At 41.9% G+C, this 17,058-nt stretch overlaps 1 protein-coding gene across 3 annotated transcripts in view; it reads right to left on the bottom strand.

The window, feature by feature from the left end:
• chchd6a (coiled-coil-helix-coiled-coil-helix domain containing 6a) overlaps nt 1–17,058 on the bottom strand; it is a 99,563-nt gene that overhangs the window by 65,457 nt on the left and 17,048 nt on the right. For 2 of the 3 annotated variants that reach the window (XM_017694164.2, XM_037541122.1), the window contains exons 5-6: nt 7,163–7,186; nt 4,944–5,027 (exon numbers count right to left, since the gene is read on the bottom strand). In XM_017694164.2, coding sequence (XP_017549653.1) covers nt 4,944–5,027; nt 7,163–7,186 — 108 coding nt within the window. The remainder of the gene's footprint in view (nt 1–4,943; nt 5,028–7,162; nt 7,187–17,058) is intronic. The other variant, XM_037541121.1, reaches the window with a different exon arrangement.

Here is a 17,058-nt window from a genome sequence, read left to right as displayed (position 1 = left end):
ATTCTGGGAAATTAAGGAAGTTGCCCAAAATAATCAAAAGAAAGCCCAGTTGCTCCCTTCCTTTTGGTATAGCTGCAATAATATGGCAGCTCTATATATGACAGCATGCCAAGAGGAAGTGGTAAAAAGCAAATCTCGCCATTTGCCTGCTGCATTCTGTCGATAAGACCTGAGAGAGAGAGAGAGAGAGAGAGAGAGAGAGAGAGAGAGAGAGAGAGAGAGAGAGAGAGAGAGAGAGAGAAAGAAAGAGAGAGAGAGAGAGAGAGAGAAAACGGCAGAGGAAAAAAAAAAAGGAGAGTGACTGAAAATCGCAAATCTTGGAGAACGACGCCGACTTCATTTGCCAATAGCTAAATGGCTTTGAGGCTTTGCCTAAAGTACTTTCTGCACCATTGCACCTCACAGTGCAGAGCAAGCCCTTTCCATTTGAATATAACCTTATTCATTTTTTTTTTTTTTTTTTTTTTTAACACCAACGGGGTCAATCAAGGCATGAAACTAGCAAATAGCAGAACGTAGTGCAGTGCAGCCCATCTGATGGAGGAAATGCACTTCAGATTCCCTCTTTAGGGGCATAATGGCCATAATGATTTTTGTCCAGTCATTAGCAAGGGACAGATGGCTGAAGGTAGGACTTGGGAAATGACTTTGGCACACATCCCATGTGTGCATCACCGATCACTGGAAAGTAAAAGTAAGCAAATAGGTTTAACTTTACCTGCACCAAGTTGCAGTTAGAACAAGAATAACAGTTCCAAGTTGAAGGCAATCATTACAATACTAATTATTTCCATGTCCGTGCAGGTAACGATAGCAACATTATTTATTTTTTACATGTTATAACTGGCTAGATTAGCTAATTAAAATGCAGCAAAATAATTCATTTCTCTCTACCAAGCCCCTCATTTTTTTTACAAGTGTTTAACAAACATTCAGTGTACAGCTGCAAGTGTAATTTTCATTGAAAATTAATGGGGTATCACATCAAAGTAATGCTAAACTACAATACTGCCAAAATTCTTTCAAAAATTACTGTCAAACTTCTAAACTGTGCATATGTTACCGTCCCTAGTTATGGAAACATGTTAATTCCAAACAGATGATTTTCAGTGGAAAGGCTTTGGAAATCACATTCATTTTCTGTGATTCAAACATGTGTTCTCAAGCATCTAGCCAGTAGTCTTTACATTTTTGTGTTGTGTATGGATGGACTTTGTAGCTCAGCATCATCCCTTTTATTTGTCTAAAATGTCAGGGACCAGCAGTTAAAATTATATTTGATGAAATGTCTTAAAAAGCCAAGCAACAACATAAAAAGCATAAAAAATTGCTCTGGTGCTGGAGAGTGGCATTTTGGAATCCATGCAGTGAGCAGAAATCATGCTGAACAAACTAGAGGGTTCAACCTGTAAGTGATCGTAGCATTTATTCTTTGAGGTATGAGCAAACCATCATCAGAACATGAACCTTATACAGTACAAAATACAGTATAAAATTATATACATAAACTAAGGCTTAAGGTGCTAAACCTTTCGCACAAGTTTGTATGTTATGTCCATGATAAAACGCAAAATGCGCTCATCTTCCTTATGAAAATGACAAATTCCAGTATGAGATATCAGAAGTGTGGCTGGTTACATACATTATATTTCCAAGAGTATTCACTCACCCATCCAAATAATTGAATTCAGGTGTTTCAATCACTTCCATAGCCACAGGTGTATAAAACCAAGCACCTAGGTATGCAGACGGCTTCTACAAACGTGTGAAAAAATGGGTCGTTCTCAGGAGCTCAGTGAATTCCAGCATGGTACTGTGATAAGATGCCATGTGTGCAACAAGTCCAGTTGTGAATTTTCTTTGCTACAAAATATTCCACAGTCAACTGTCAGTGGTATTATAACAAAGTGTAAAGATGGCAGCATGGGCCTCAAATACATGCTGAAATAATTAGCAACAGAATAACATTATTTCAGCTCTCAGAATCAGATGTACATATGTGAAAAGATGCAGCACAACATTTCCAAATTTATTTCGGCCACAATGTGCACTCATTGTCCATGTTCATGTTTTTCGAATTCTATTTACTTAGCTGAAGTACAATAATACCCATGTAGAATGTTTTGATGAATAGAACCTTATTTATTAAGTTGGCTTGAAAAAGCCAACTTGGTGTTCTTCGTAATCTTCTTCTTATTACTCAACACTCAAAATATAAAATGTTTCTCTTCCCACAGTTTTCAAGCTAAGAACCACAAAACTTTGCAGGATCATAAGAGAGTGTGCTTGTGTTTTTCTAAGCAACCCGACATACAGTTTTCAGAAAATTATGGTTCAAAAACGATAATTTTTTTCCCTTAGAAAATGAATGGACGGAATGTTCAGGACATTAAAATTAACTGCCACAAGTGATGTCACAATGTACATCTCTCAAACACAGACTCACATGCTCACAGCCTAATGCAGCAATGCAGCCTAAAACTTACAGCAGTATCAGCACAAATAATTCTTTTTTTTGAAGACTGAACTGCTTTTAAGGTGGAATTGCACTTAGGTAGCACTAAATTTAAGGTGGATCTGCTGTTAAGGTAGCACTGAGTTTATACTGGCACTGGAATTAAGGTGGAACTACACACGTGGACAAAATTGTTGGTACCCCTCGATTAATGAAAGAAAAACCCACAAGAGTAACAAAAATAACTTTAATTTGACAAAGGTAATAATAATAAATAAAAATTCTATGAAAATGAACAAATGAAAGTCAGATATTGCTTTTCAAACATGCTTCATCAGAATTATTTAAAAAAATAAACTCATGAAACAGGCCTGGTAATGATGGTACCCCTGAAAAATGTGACCAAACAGACACGTTAAATCAAGGTGTGTTCACTAATTAGCATCACAGGTGTCTACAATCTTGTAATCAGTCAGTGGGCCTATATATAGGGCTATAGGTAGTCACTGTACTGTTTGGTGACAAGGTGTGTACCACACTCAATATGGACCAGAGGAAGCAAAGGAAAGAGTTGTCTCAGGACATTAGAAAGAAAATTATAGACAAGCATGTTAAAGGTAAAGGTTATAAGACCATCTCCAAGCAGCTTGATGTTCCTGTGACTACAGTTGAATATATTATTCAGAAATTTAAGATCCATGGGACTGTAGCCAACCTCCCTGGACGTGGACGCAGGAGGAAAATTGATGACAAATCAAAAAGACGGATAATATGAATGGTAACAAAAGAGCCAAGAACAACTTCTAAAGAGATTAAAGGTGAACTTCAAGCTCAAGGAACATCAGTGTCAGATCGTACCATCTGTCGATGTTTGAGCCAAAGTGGACTTAATGGGAGACGACCAAGGAGGACACCATTGTTGAAAACAAAACATAAAAAAGCCAGACTGGAATTTGCCAAACTACATGTTGACAAGCCACAAAGCTTCTGGGAGAATGTCCTATGGACAGATGAGACAAAAATGGAACTTTTTGGCAAGGCACATCAGCTCTATGTTCATAGACGGGAAAATGAAGCATATCAAGAAAAGAACACTGTCCCTACTGTGAAACATGGAGGAGGCTCTGTTATGGTCTGGGGCTGCTTTGCTGCATCTGGCACAGGGTGTCTTGAATCTGTGCAGGGTACAATGAAATCTCAAGACTACCAAGGAATTCTAGAGAGAAATGTGCTGCCTAGTGTCAGAAAGCTTGGTCTCAGTCGCAGGTCATGGGTCTTGCAACAGGATAATGACCCAAAACACACATTTAAAAACACCCAAGAATGGTTAAGAAGAAAACACTGGACTATTCTGAAGTGGCCTTCTATGAGCCCTGACCTAAATCCTATTGAGCATCTTTGGAAGGAGCTGAAACATGCCGTCTGGAAAAGGCACCCTTCAAACCTGAGACAACTGGAGCAGTTTGCTCATGAGGAGTTGGCCAAAATACCTGCTGAGAGGTGCAGAAGTCTCACTGACAGATACAGGAATCGTTTGATTGCAGTGATTGCCTCAAAAGGTTGTGCAACAAAATATTAAATTAAGGGTACCATCATTTCTGTCCAGGCCTATTTCATGAGTTTATTTTTTTAAATAATTCTGTTGAAGCATGGTTGAAAAGCAATATCTGACTTTCATTTGTTCATTTTCATAGAATTTTTTTTATTATTACTTTTGTCAAATTAAAGTTATTCTTGTTACTATTGTGGGTTTTTCTTTCATTAATCGAGGGGTACCAACAATTTTGTCCACGTGTGTATATTTATGTTAGCACTGAATTTAAGGTGGCAGTGAATTTAACGCTAAATTCAAGATGGAACTGCAATTAACAGCACTAAATTTAAGGTGGCACAGGATTTAAGGTGGAACTCTCTTTAAGGTAGCACTAAAATTAAGGTGGCACAAAAATGAAGGTGGAACTGCAATTAATATAGCACTGAATTTAAGGTAGCACAGAATTTAAGGTGGAACTCTCTTTAAGGTGGCACCCCCGACCCCATTCAAATACTGTCACTGCAATAGCCATAGGTATAGCTTCCCTATTTTTGTAGCACCCCAGTAAAGAAATTCGGGCACCACCACTGTTTCCATCACTCCAGAGAATGCAGCTCCACTGCTCCACAGTCCCATGTCAGAAAGGTATACATCCTTCTAGCTGACACTAGGCATTGGCAATAACGACAACAGAACATCTCATTCTATAACCACTGCTTTTCTTTGGAGATTATAGAAGGTATGTTTGTGCATAACTGAATGTGCGTCACCAATGGGTGCACCTTAAAGTAGCTGAATTCACTAGCCTACTTTGGGACATATAGTGTATTTGTGAGTAATCATTGTATGTGTAAAAGTATTTAAATATCTGAATGTTGTGTGAGAAAAGGAGAGAGAGAGAGAGAGAGAGAGAGAGAGAGAGAAACGAGAGAACGAATAAGAACATTCACTAACCCTCTTCTCTAGCTGTGCAATCTGCTCCCTGTAGAATGCATCCAGTGCTTTCAGCTCGGCCTCCTTCTTCTCCAGCTGCTTACCCTGCACAACAGTTAAAAAAATAAAAAAATGTAAAAATCACAGTTAATGAAAAAATAATTAATTAAATGTGATTCACGTCAGATGCATTGATATGGGAATTCTTGCCTGATGCTGATACATATCTGTCAAAGTCGATAAAAATGCCAGTATGTCAGCATTTATAAAATATAATAATTGGCACATCTACCCAGCCTGACAGAGAAATGTTTATATTATACATTTCTATAAGATTAAAACTGCATTAAAATAAATTAAATTCAAACATTTTAGCACAGTGCACTCACAAAAAGATGGTTCTTTAATGCTTCTTTAGTGAAGATGATGGCTCTATATAAAATCATGAACACTCAAAGAACCATTTGCATGGGTCTTTGCGTCATGAGGTGGTTCCTCAGACTGATCAAGATTAAGTTGTATATAGTTCTACATAGAACATCTTTAAAAAGCGTCTTATACAGCACCAAAGGGTGTTCTATTGTTACAACACCATGCTCCTAACAAATGAAGTACCCTTTCTATAAAACCCTTTTCAAAAAGGTTACATGTACATCCCATACAATACACTCGTCATTAATCTGCAGGATCATTTCACAATGAAAAGAATGCTTTAAACATCCCAATATCTCTATGAGTGCTCATGGTTCTATTTAAACCGGTTCTATATAAAAGACCCCTTGAAGAACCATCTTTTATTGGAAAGTAACCCAACTTCACATCACACTGCTTATCTGAAGCACAATAAATAAATCCTTCAAACATTTTTTGAAATATTGATTGAACATAAACATGTCTGATGCTGATATTTCTCAAGCAAGTATCTACCAACACAAATATCCAACATCACTGTGCATCCCAACTCTAAACAGCTCTTTTCAAATTCATTTACTTGGTGTTTAAAAGGAGTAAGTAGATGACGCCAACCTAGAGAATGCTCAGAGCAGCATTAATAGCGTTGCTTTTTTAGTGAGCATCAAAGCAACTAGAAATTTCCGTCTGAACAACAGGCAAAACCTCTTAATTCAGCTATGCTGACAAGTCTCAAAAACTGGAATATGGACATCTGGTGCCAAAGTTTTCAGACCTAGCAAGAGAACAAGGAAGATCTACAACATGGGCATGTTCCAAAGGAAGCAAATTGAGAGAAATACAGCAGATGCAAACTTTGTGTCCCAAGAGAATATATGACGTTGGAGTGGAGAATATATCAGATAAATCCGTTGAAAGCCTAGAAGTAAATGGTGTCTGTGGTAAACACTTACCATTTTGACGGTTAAAATAAGTCTTTTTTTGTGCACATATATATTTTTTTTCGTAAATATAAATGGACCATGCAAAAGCAAGCAGTGCATGGGCTTCCACTTCTGAGCAGATTCAGAGTAATAACCATGATTTTCTCATACCATGTATCCCAACTCTCACACTGATGTGGCATGCACAATAGGGAGTGTCCCTGAAACTACTGTAAATGGTCCAGGTTAAAGTAAACACAGTATTTATTTACACGCCTGTGCAGATACACAGAGACGCACAGCAACAGTAGTAATTTCCATAATTAAGTACAAATGCTTCTTTTCATACACATGGGTGCACAAATTAGCTGAGGAACTCTGAGACTAAGTACAAAAACAGACACGAGGTCTAATAGGTTGGCAAAGAAGAAAACAAATCCACAGCTGAGCAATCACACAGGCTCCATCCACTCTTCCTTCCTCTGCAATTAGCTGCTTATTCTGCATATCTACATATGAGCCACACTAAAGTCAGCAGGAACATATATTTACACACACATGCATGCTTACACAGAGAAGGCACCCCATGGTGCTGACCGACAGAGCGGTGCATGTAGCGTATCAGCCAAACAAGAGAACGCAACAAAGCACAACCCGGAATTACGGGCTGGTGTAATCACCTCCTTCTCCTCTGCCTTCTATCTGCAGCATGCCGCGAATCTCCTCTATCAGCACGCACATCATATGCAATTTTCTAGCCGGGTGGCTCTGAAACTGCCATGATGGACTGCAACACGTTTTGCATGCTCACTACGAGAGCTTAATGCATAAAAGCAAAAACACCAAAAGAAAATGTGACGAGTGAGGAGAGAGAGCATGAGTGAGCGACAGCAAGGCCATGCTTACCCAAACATCCATTTCTGCGGCAGGCTGAAAGGGGTAAAGGAGTGAGTGAAAACAAGAGACAAACACAGATCATTTTATTGAAGAAAAAAAAAAAAAAACCAAAGAGTTACACAGAAAAGGTGTTTCACTGCATGGCAAACCCACTAAACCATTCATCTTTGGCACAAATATTTCCCCTTACCCCAAATGTAGTCTTTCAGCCTCTATGTGTCTGTTTTACACTGGAGCTATGAGGCTAATGTAAAACTATAGTAACAAAATCTGAATATGGTCTTAGTTTGATCAACTACATTTTTACAGTTTTCCTGTAAGGGCCCCTATAGTCCCTAAACAATTTAAATCATAAACAAAACAACCATTCTTAAGTTATTTTGTTGTAATATAAATGTTAAACTACTAAAATAGCACTTCAAATTTTAACACTCATTAAGAATGTGAATTTTTTTAGTACACCTGTCCTTATATACAGCTTTATTTCTGCTCAGAGACATTTCAATAATTAACTTGAAACCCAGACAAAAGAAAATTGTAATGGCTTCTCTGACAGCTGTGAAGAAAGCAGTTTTGAAATTTCATGCAGAACCGAGTGTGCACTTGGTCAACATACTTTCTCTGCTACAAAAGACCTTGTGTAACTGATTTTATTTACTGACTGTGCATCTTTATGTACGACTTTTCGATTGTATGTTTTTGAATTGTGTAAAAAAAAAAAAAAAAATGTGAAGATTTTGGAAACTGCAAACACCCTCTTGCCTCCCATTTTTTAAACCCTGGTAAACCTGTTGTTGGTTGTAGCCTGCCACGTCATAACATTTCACTAGCATATTAGTGTATTGGGCTGTGACAGGTTCAAGTTTATTTGTGACATACAAAAATAACATAAATTTTATGTAAATACTAAGGATACTGGATTTTCCACTTTTAAGTGGAAAAATGAGAATGTTTTATAGTAATACATTTGAGAAATTTGACATCTGTATGTAATCATAATAAGCCACAGAAGAGGAGTTAACCATTTAAAATCTATTTAAAATATCGAGTGCAGAATGAGTGCACATTTCTGTGACACCTACCTACAGTTCCAATGAATTAAAAGGCCATTTTATATACAAACCATCAACAAGAACATTTTGCAGTACTACAATGCATAATATACTTTGCTTAGCCACCTAAATACCATGCTGAACTAGAAACTGTGCAAAAAAGCAATTTGCTATTCTGCAGTGGTTTCCACTCCTACTGTGCAAATTGGGCATCAATGAAATGAACATGTGGTTTGGAATCATTTCTCATAATCAGGTTAACTGCAGAATGTTTCACACATTTAATTAATAGGCTGGTGGAAGGTAATCGAGCCTCAGCTGAAGCTCATGTCTGACCAGGCCAAGCACTGCACAATGTGACAGCATACATATGGAACTCATGCGATAAGGATGAGGAAAAGCTGGCTTAAAAAGAAAAACTTTTAGAGGAAAAAACTATTATAGGAAATGCTGCTGGGTAGTTGACTTTGGACTTGCTGATCTTAATGTCACATCTGGAAATGTGCTTTTAACTGTGTATGTAATGACAAGATCCAGCATGAAGGTTGTGATAAATCTACAGAATTTCAATGGCTGTAATTGTAAGTAACAAAACCGGGACACAGGAAGGAACACTTCAAAAAGCTTTACTTAATAACATTACTGTAGCAATGACATACTGAGCACTTCTTACGTTTACCCCATGTGCACTAAAAATTATGACAATAATTATTCAGTCTCCTCTGAAAGTATTGGACTAGCAAGGCCAATTCTTTTGGTTTTGCTATTCACTAAAAACCTTTGGGCTTGAGATTTAAAGATGAAAATGAAACTGTAGATTAGAATTTCAGCTTTTGTTTTTTAATATTTACATTTAAATGTGTTAAACAACATGGCATTTTTTTTTTTAACTCACCCATTTTCTTAATGAGCATAAATACTGTAACATGTGACTCACAGATGTTTCAGATCATTACTTAATCTCATACAAAATTCACTTTATTGGTAATGTGCGTTCATCACCATGTTATCGTGTTAACTGGACCAAAACTTCCTCCACAGCTGGTAGTTTTACCAGAAACCTTCCGCAATTATCAGCTTCTGTCAGCTGTCCATCTAATCCTACCATTAGATATTATGACCAAGTTCTTTGAGGATACTTTTCAGTCTACTCTAGATAGTGTGGCTCCATTAAAAAGTAAAATAGTACGGCAGAAAAAACTCTCCCCTTGGTATAATGATCATTTCCAAGCTTTAAAACAGACTGCCAGACAACTAGAGCGAAAATGGCGCCTGACTAAACTAGAAGTGTTCCAGTCCGCCTGTAGGAACAGCCTTATAGACTATAGAAGAGCACTTGCTACAGCATGCTCAGCCTGCCTCTCCTCTCTCACAGAAAACAATAAGAATAATCCTAGACTACTATTTAGCACACAAGAACGCTGCAGCCAGAGTCCTCAGAAGAACCAGAAAGTTTGACCAAAGCAGCCCAGTTTTATCAACCCATCCATCCATCCATCCATTATCTTCCGCTTCTCCGGGGTTCGGGTCGCGGGGGCAGCATCCTAAGCAATGAAGCCCAGACCTCCCTTTCCCCAGCCACTTCCACCAGCTCTCCAAGGGGGATTCCGAGGCGCTCCCAGGCCAGCTGGGCGATATAGTCGCGCCAGCGTGTCCTGGGTCTTCCCCGGGGTCTCCTCCCAGGTGGACTCGCCTGTGACACCTCCCGAGGGAGGCGTCCAGGAGGCAACCTAACCAGATGCCCGAACCACCTCAGCTGGCTCCTCTCGACGTGAAGAAGCAGCGGCTCTACTCCGAGTCCCTCCCGGATGACTGAACTTCTCACCCTATCTCTAAGGGAGAGTCCAGACACCCTGCGGAGGAAACTCATTTCGGCCGCTTGTATTCGCGATCTTATTCTTTCGGTCATTACCCAAAGCTCATGACCATAGGTGAGGGTGGGAACGTAGATCGACCGGTAAATCGAGAGCCTTGCCTTATGGCTCAGCTCTTTCTTTACCACAACAGACCGGTAAAGAGCCCGCATCACTGCTGACCCAGCACCAATCCGCCTGTCAATCTCCCGCACCCTTGTACCATCACTCGTGAACAAGACCCCGAGATACTTGAACTCCTCCACTTGAGGCAAGAGCCTATCCCCGACCCAGAGAGGGCTCTCCACCCTTTTCCGCCTGAGAACCATGGTCTCGGATTTAGAGGTACTGATTCTCATCCCAGCCGCTTCACACTCGGCTGCAAACCGATCCAGCGAAAGCTGAAGTTCGCGGCCTGATGTCCCCAATAGGACCACATCATCTGCAAACAGCAGCGATGTGACCCTGAGGTCACCAAACCGGACACCCTCCATCCCTTGACTGCGCCTAGAAATTCTATCCATAAAAATTATGAATAGAATCGGTGACAAAGGGCAGCCCTGACGAAGTCCAACTCTCACTGGGAACGAGTCTGACTTACTGCCGGCCATGCGAACCAAACTCCTGCTTTGTTTGTACAGGGCCTGAATGGCTCGTAGCAAAGAGCCATGTACCCCGTACTCCCGAAGCACCTCCCACAGAATACCCCGGGGAACACAGTCGAATGCCTTCTCCAGATCCACAAAGCACATGTGGACTGGTTGGGCAAACTCCCATGAACCCTCCAGAATCCTGGAGAGGGTGAAGAGTTGGTCCAGTGTTCCACGACCAGGGCGGAACCCGCACTGCTCCTCCTGGATCCGAGGTTCGACTATAAGCCGGACTCTCTTCTCCAGTACCCCTGCATAGACCTTGCCAGGGAGGCTGAGGAGTGTGATTCCCCTGTAGTTGGAACACACCCTCCGGTCCCCTTTTTTAAAAAGAGGCACCACCACCCCAGTCTGCCAATCCAGTGGCACCGCCCCCGATGTCCACGCAATGTTGAAAAGGCGTGTCAGCCAAGACAGCCCCACAACATCCAGAGCCTTGAGGAACTCAGGGCGGATCTCATCCACCCCTGGAGCCTTGCCACCAAGGAGCTTCTTAACTACCTTAGCGACTTCGGCCTCAGTAATGGACAAGCCTATTCCCATGTCCCCAGACTCAGCCTCCTCACTGGAGAACGTGTCGGTGGGATTGAGAAGGTCCTCAAAGTACTCCTTCCACCGCCCAATGACGTCTTCAGTCGAAGTCAGCAGCACACCATCTCCACTATATACAGTGCTAGTGGCACACTGCTTTCCCCTTCTGAGTCGCCTGACGGTTTGCCAGAATCTTTTCGGAGCCGACTTAGTCACTTTCCAAGGCCTCACCAAACTCCTCCCATACATGGGTTTTTGCCTTGGCGACAATTGAAGCCGCAGATCGCTTGGCCTGTCGATACCTGCCAGCTGCCTCTGGTGTCCCACAGGCCAACCATGCCCGGTAGGACTCCTTCTTCAGCATGACGGCATCTCTCACCTGGGGTGTCCACCACCGGGTTCGAGGATTACCGCCCCGACAGGCACCAACTACCTTACGGCCACAGCTACAGTCAGCCGCTTCAGCAATGGAGGAACGGAACATGGCCCATTCTGAGTCAATGTCCCCCACCTCCCCCGATATCTGGTCAAAGTTCTGACGGAGGTGTGAGTTGAAGATCAATCTGACAGGTTCTTCTGCTAGACGTTCCCAGCAAACCCTCACTATACGTTTGGGCTTGCCTGGTCTGACCGGCATCTTCCCCCACCACCTGATCCAACTCATCACCAGGTGGTGATCAGTTGACAGCTCAGCTCCTCTCTTTACCCGAGTGTCCAAAACACATGGCCGCAAGTCCGATGACACGACTACAAAGTCAATCATTGAACTGCGGCCTAGGGTGTCCTGGTGCCATGTGCACTTATGAACATCCTTGTGTTCAAACATGGTGTTCGTGATGGACAAACTGTGGTTTGCGCAGAAGTCCAAAAACTGAACACCACTCGGGTTCAGATCAGAGAGGCCATTCCTCCCAATCACACCCCTCCAGGTCTCACTGTCATTGCCCACGTGAGCGTTGAAGTCCCCCAGTAGGACAATAGAGTCTCCAGGAGGAGCACTTTCAAGCACCCTTCCCAAGGACTCTAAGAAGGCTGGGTACTCTGAACTGCTGTTCGGTGCATAAGCACAGACAACAGTCAGGACCCGTTCCCCAACCCGAAGGCGTAGGGAAGCTACCCTCTCGTCCACCGGAGAAAACCCCAACATACGGGCACCGAGTCGAGGGGCTATGAGAAAGCCCACACCTGCCCGCCGCCTCTCACCATGGGCAACTCCAGAAAAGAATAAAGTCCAGCCCCTCTCAAGGAGATTGGACCCAGAGCCCAAGCTGTGTGTTGAGGTGAGCCCGACTATATCTAGCCGGTATCTCTCAACCTCTCGCACCAACTCAGGCTCTTTCCCCGCCAGTGAGGTAAAGTTCCAAGTTCCAAAAGCCAGTTTCAGCAACCGAGGATCAGAACGGCCCACGCCTTCGGACACTGCCCGATCCACAACGCACCGAACCCCTACTACTGCCCCTCCCATTGGTGGTGGGTCGATGGGAGGGGGGACTCATGTAACTCCTTCGGGCTGGGCCCGGCCGGGCACCATGAGTAAATGCCCAGCCACCAAACGCTCGCTGGCGAGCCCCTCCCCCAGGCCTGGCTCCAGGGTGGGGCCCCGGTAACCCTGTTCCGGGCAGGGTACACAAGTCCTGCTTTTGTGTCTTCATAGGGGTTATTATGGATCACACTTTGTCTGACCTGTCACCTAGGACCAGTTTGCCATGGGAGACCCTACCAGGAGCTTTTGCTCCAGACAACATAGCTCCTAAGATCATTCAAGCACGCAAACCCCTCCACCATGATAAGGTGGTGATCCAAGGAGAGGTTTATCAACCCTACACTGTTAAATTTTGTATTGATCATAAAATTCTATTACTGACTTTATAAAGCTCTAAATGGACTCACCCCTCAGTACCTGAGTGAACTTTTCTCCTACTTGGATTACAAGGTGCTGGCCTACTATTCGTAGCTACAATTAATAAAAGTTACTTTAAGGGGAGAGCCTTCTCACACAAAGCCCCTCAGCTTCGGAATAATCTTCCTGTTAATGTTCGGGACTCAGACACAGCCTGTCTTTAAGTCTAGACTAAAAACTTACTTTTATAGTCAAGCCTTTGGTAATTAGTCTTCCCTGTCAGATCTAGACCTGCTGGAGTCTCTGCTGCTCTGTTAATACTGTAAACTGTGATCAGTCACACATTACAGAACTGACTGTGTATTTTCCCTTTCTTTGCAGAGTTGAATAGCAACTCATCCTGTGTGTCTGATGCTGTTGCCTCTTCTGCCTTGATTGGGTGCCCACTGCTCGCCAGCCTTCTGGACCTGCTTGACCACCATTGAGCTTCTTGCTGTACAACACTGCGCAATGCTCACCCTCAGATGCTGCTGCTGCCACTGCATATTCATAAACTAATCAAAATAACCACTGCCCCATCTGTTTTTCCTGTTTTGTTCTATAATACTTTATACTAACAATGTTTGCTATCCGGTGTCGACCAGAGGAGGATGGGTTCCCCTTCTGAGTCTTGGTTCCTCTCAAGGTTTCTTCCTCTTGCTCTTAGGGAGCTTTTTCTTTTTTCTTTCCTTTTCATGGAGGCTTGGACCTGGATTTTCTTTTCTTTTTCTGTCTGAAATACTGATTGTTTTGAAAAGCTGCTTTGTGACAACACCGGTTGTAAAAAGCGCTAAATAAATAAACTTTGCTTGCTAGCCCTGATAAGATTCATTGTTTAAACATTTATAAACTTAGCGACTGGTAATGGAAGATTTATTTACAAACAGTGTCAAATGTTGCATCTCTATTTAGACCCATGGATGGTTGTGATGCTCATGAATTTGAGAAAAATAAATGAATAAATCAAAAGATATGGTCAGATTACTCATCTTTCACCATACTCTCGACAAGCTGGCAAGTGGGTGGCGTGCACATATTATCTGAGTTGCTTATCATCCTGGGTTGATTGAACCTATCCCAATACTAAGTGGACAAAAGGCAGAAAACATGGACAGGAACAAAGAGAAGAGTATAGGCCTAAATACTTGACCTCCTACAGGGCATGAGGGGTTACTGAATGGTTTGATGAATGGTTTATAAAAATTATGCAAATGCTGTGATGTGGCTTTGAAAGTCAGGAGATCTCAACTCAATCGAAAAATGGAAAAACTGAGTTTTGGATCAATACATTAGACTCTCCCCCAAAACACTAATCAAGGAAATAGTTTTTAGGAGAATGGCGTTTCATTCCTTCAGCACAGTTCCACAGATGTCAAAAAAAAATGTCAGGGCACTTTAACGCTGTCCTGGTGGCTCATAGTGGCCCAACACCTTACTAAGACACTTTAGCTTTAATCTGACATCCAGTCCACTAGGGAGCTCTGCACACAATTATGAGAAATTCTAAATAGCTGTCTTGACAATGGGAACTTTAATAGCAGCACAGAATTTCAACTTTGTTGTGTTACAGCCAATCATAACCCTGACACACTCAAAATCATTCCTGAACATCTGCTTTAGCTTCTACTACACAATATGGATATGCATGCTACAGAACATGCAAAATATATGCCTGGGGATCTGTAAAAGGAGACCTGATGCCACGATAAAGTAGTGAACTCTCATTTCCAAAGCCAAACGGAATTTAAAAGTGTCAGCCAGCATAGTTGGCAGGTAACTCTATACTCCTGTACATAAAGTCATCAAAATTAAGATGTAAATAGTCCATAAACCTTTTCTTCATCCACTGTGGCGGTGTGCTTTAGCTTCTTACATACATTTCAGCTGCCCATTTTAATTTGTCTTCATTAGGGTACATTTTGTGCTCGTCAATGTACACATGCTTTATACGAAAGTGCTCCACTGGTTGTTGGGTTTATGATAACCTGAGCCCAGGGGTGTACAACTTGATGATTCAGGCCTGATCATGTAACTATCTATATAAGAATTTTCTAAACCTAGCCCTCTATGTCATTTTCTTTTTAAAAAAAGACATTGTGTGATAAACCGGGGGCAACTACAGGGTCATTTGCTTACAGTATCTCTTTCACTCCTCCCTCCCCAAAACATACGCACACACAAGATTCAATCCCGTCTCTTGACTACACAGTGCTTGTCATTCCTTTCTTTATTCTCCTTTAATTCTTAGCTGTGACAAAGCCAAGCTGATGGGCGTGCTGCTCTCTGCTTGGGATCTGGAACAGGCAGATAATACCCACCGAGCATGAATTACAATGATAAGTCTAGAAATGAGCCCTGCTCTGCACTGCGCATGCCATAAATAACACTGTGTGTGTGTGTGTGTGTGTGTGTGTGTGTGTGTGTGTGTGTGTGTGTGTGTGTGTGAGAGAGAGCGAGAGAGAGAGAGAGAGAGAGAGTGAGAGAGAGAGAGTGTGAGAGTGTGAGAGAGAGTGAGAGAGAGAGAGAGAGAGAGAGAGAGAGAGAGAGTGAGAGTGAGAGAGTGAGAGAGAGAGAGAGAGAGAGAGAGAGAGAGAGAGAGAGAGAGAGAGACACTCTAACCAAGTCCATTCTTACTGAATGGGAAGAAAGAAACAGTGACAGGTGGAAGGCAGATGAAAAGTGAGAGGAGGCTGGGTGTGAAGACAGGAGGTAAATTGACGGATCTGCAACTAAGTGGGGATCTGGGTCCAATTAGCAGGCCATCTTGGATGTGCTGGAGTTTTATTGAATGGCAAATACCCTGTAAACTACACACTGGTCATGCTCAAAACATGACAGCATTTTGATCTTCATGCATAACCAGCTAATGTTTTGGCAACTGACAGTAGATAAAGCACCGCTAGATCTTTCACCATGTGAGATGCACTAATAAAAAGTGATTAAAAGTACTTGATTCAAATATTTACATCATATCTACGTTCATAATACACACCAATTCATTAGAAAATTAATTCTATTAGTGGTCTCAGACACTCCTCTTTGCTCTCAGAAGTGTTGATTCTTTTGTTCATGGACAACATGGACCAGATTTGCTGCAGATTTGTCAGCTACTTATTCATAGTACTCTACTGGATTCAAATGTGGTGACTGGAGAGGGTACTGACGTACACTCACTATGCCAAAAGAACATTTCTCACACCCTACTACCATCAGCAGGAGAGCTTGAGCTGTTGACACAAGCCGTTTACAATTTTGACACCAACACCTGCGAGGCAAATCAGAAATCAAGTCCAGAAGATGTTTTATCCAATCCAGTTTATCCTGTCCCCACTGCAGCTTCAGATGTTCTGGACCGACAGATGTGGAACCTAATGTGGCCTACAGTTGTATCTCAGTCACTTCAAGGTTTAACACATCATGCATTTAGAGATGTTTTTCTGATCACCAAAGTTTAAACAAATCTGGTCATTCTCCTTTGACCTCTCTCAACAGAGCTGACACTCACCCACATAGTTGCTGCTCACCAGATGTATTTTTTGTTGTTGTTGTTTTGTACTATTCTGTGTAAACTCTCATGTCTGTTGTGTGAGAAAACACCAGGAGATCAGCAGTTTCTAAAATATTAAAACTACCCATCTGGCACCAACATCCATGCCATGGCCACATTCACTTAGTTGATGTTTTTCTAATGGTTGATGTAAATATTAACTAAAGCTCTTGACCTATGTCTGCATGCTTTTATGAACTGCAGTTACTTTTGGCAGTAATTGGGCAAAAAATATTCAAAACAGGGCAACAAAATCACAAACACATCCCTCAGTCTGTCATCTGCAGTCTTTTTTATGACAACCATGTAAACTTCACTATTGTGTGCAAAAGTTTAGGCCTCCCCCATATTAATGCACAATTACTTTATGAAATAGAAAAGTAAAGTAATTGA

This window comes from Pygocentrus nattereri, chromosome 9 (genome assembly GCF_015220715.1).
Source record: "Pygocentrus nattereri isolate fPygNat1 chromosome 9, fPygNat1.pri, whole genome shotgun sequence".
Lineage (NCBI taxonomy): Eukaryota > Metazoa > Chordata > Actinopteri > Characiformes > Serrasalmidae > Pygocentrus > Pygocentrus nattereri.
The sequence above is the reverse complement of the archived record's forward strand: the minus strand, read 5'-3'. Positions and strand labels throughout refer to the sequence as shown.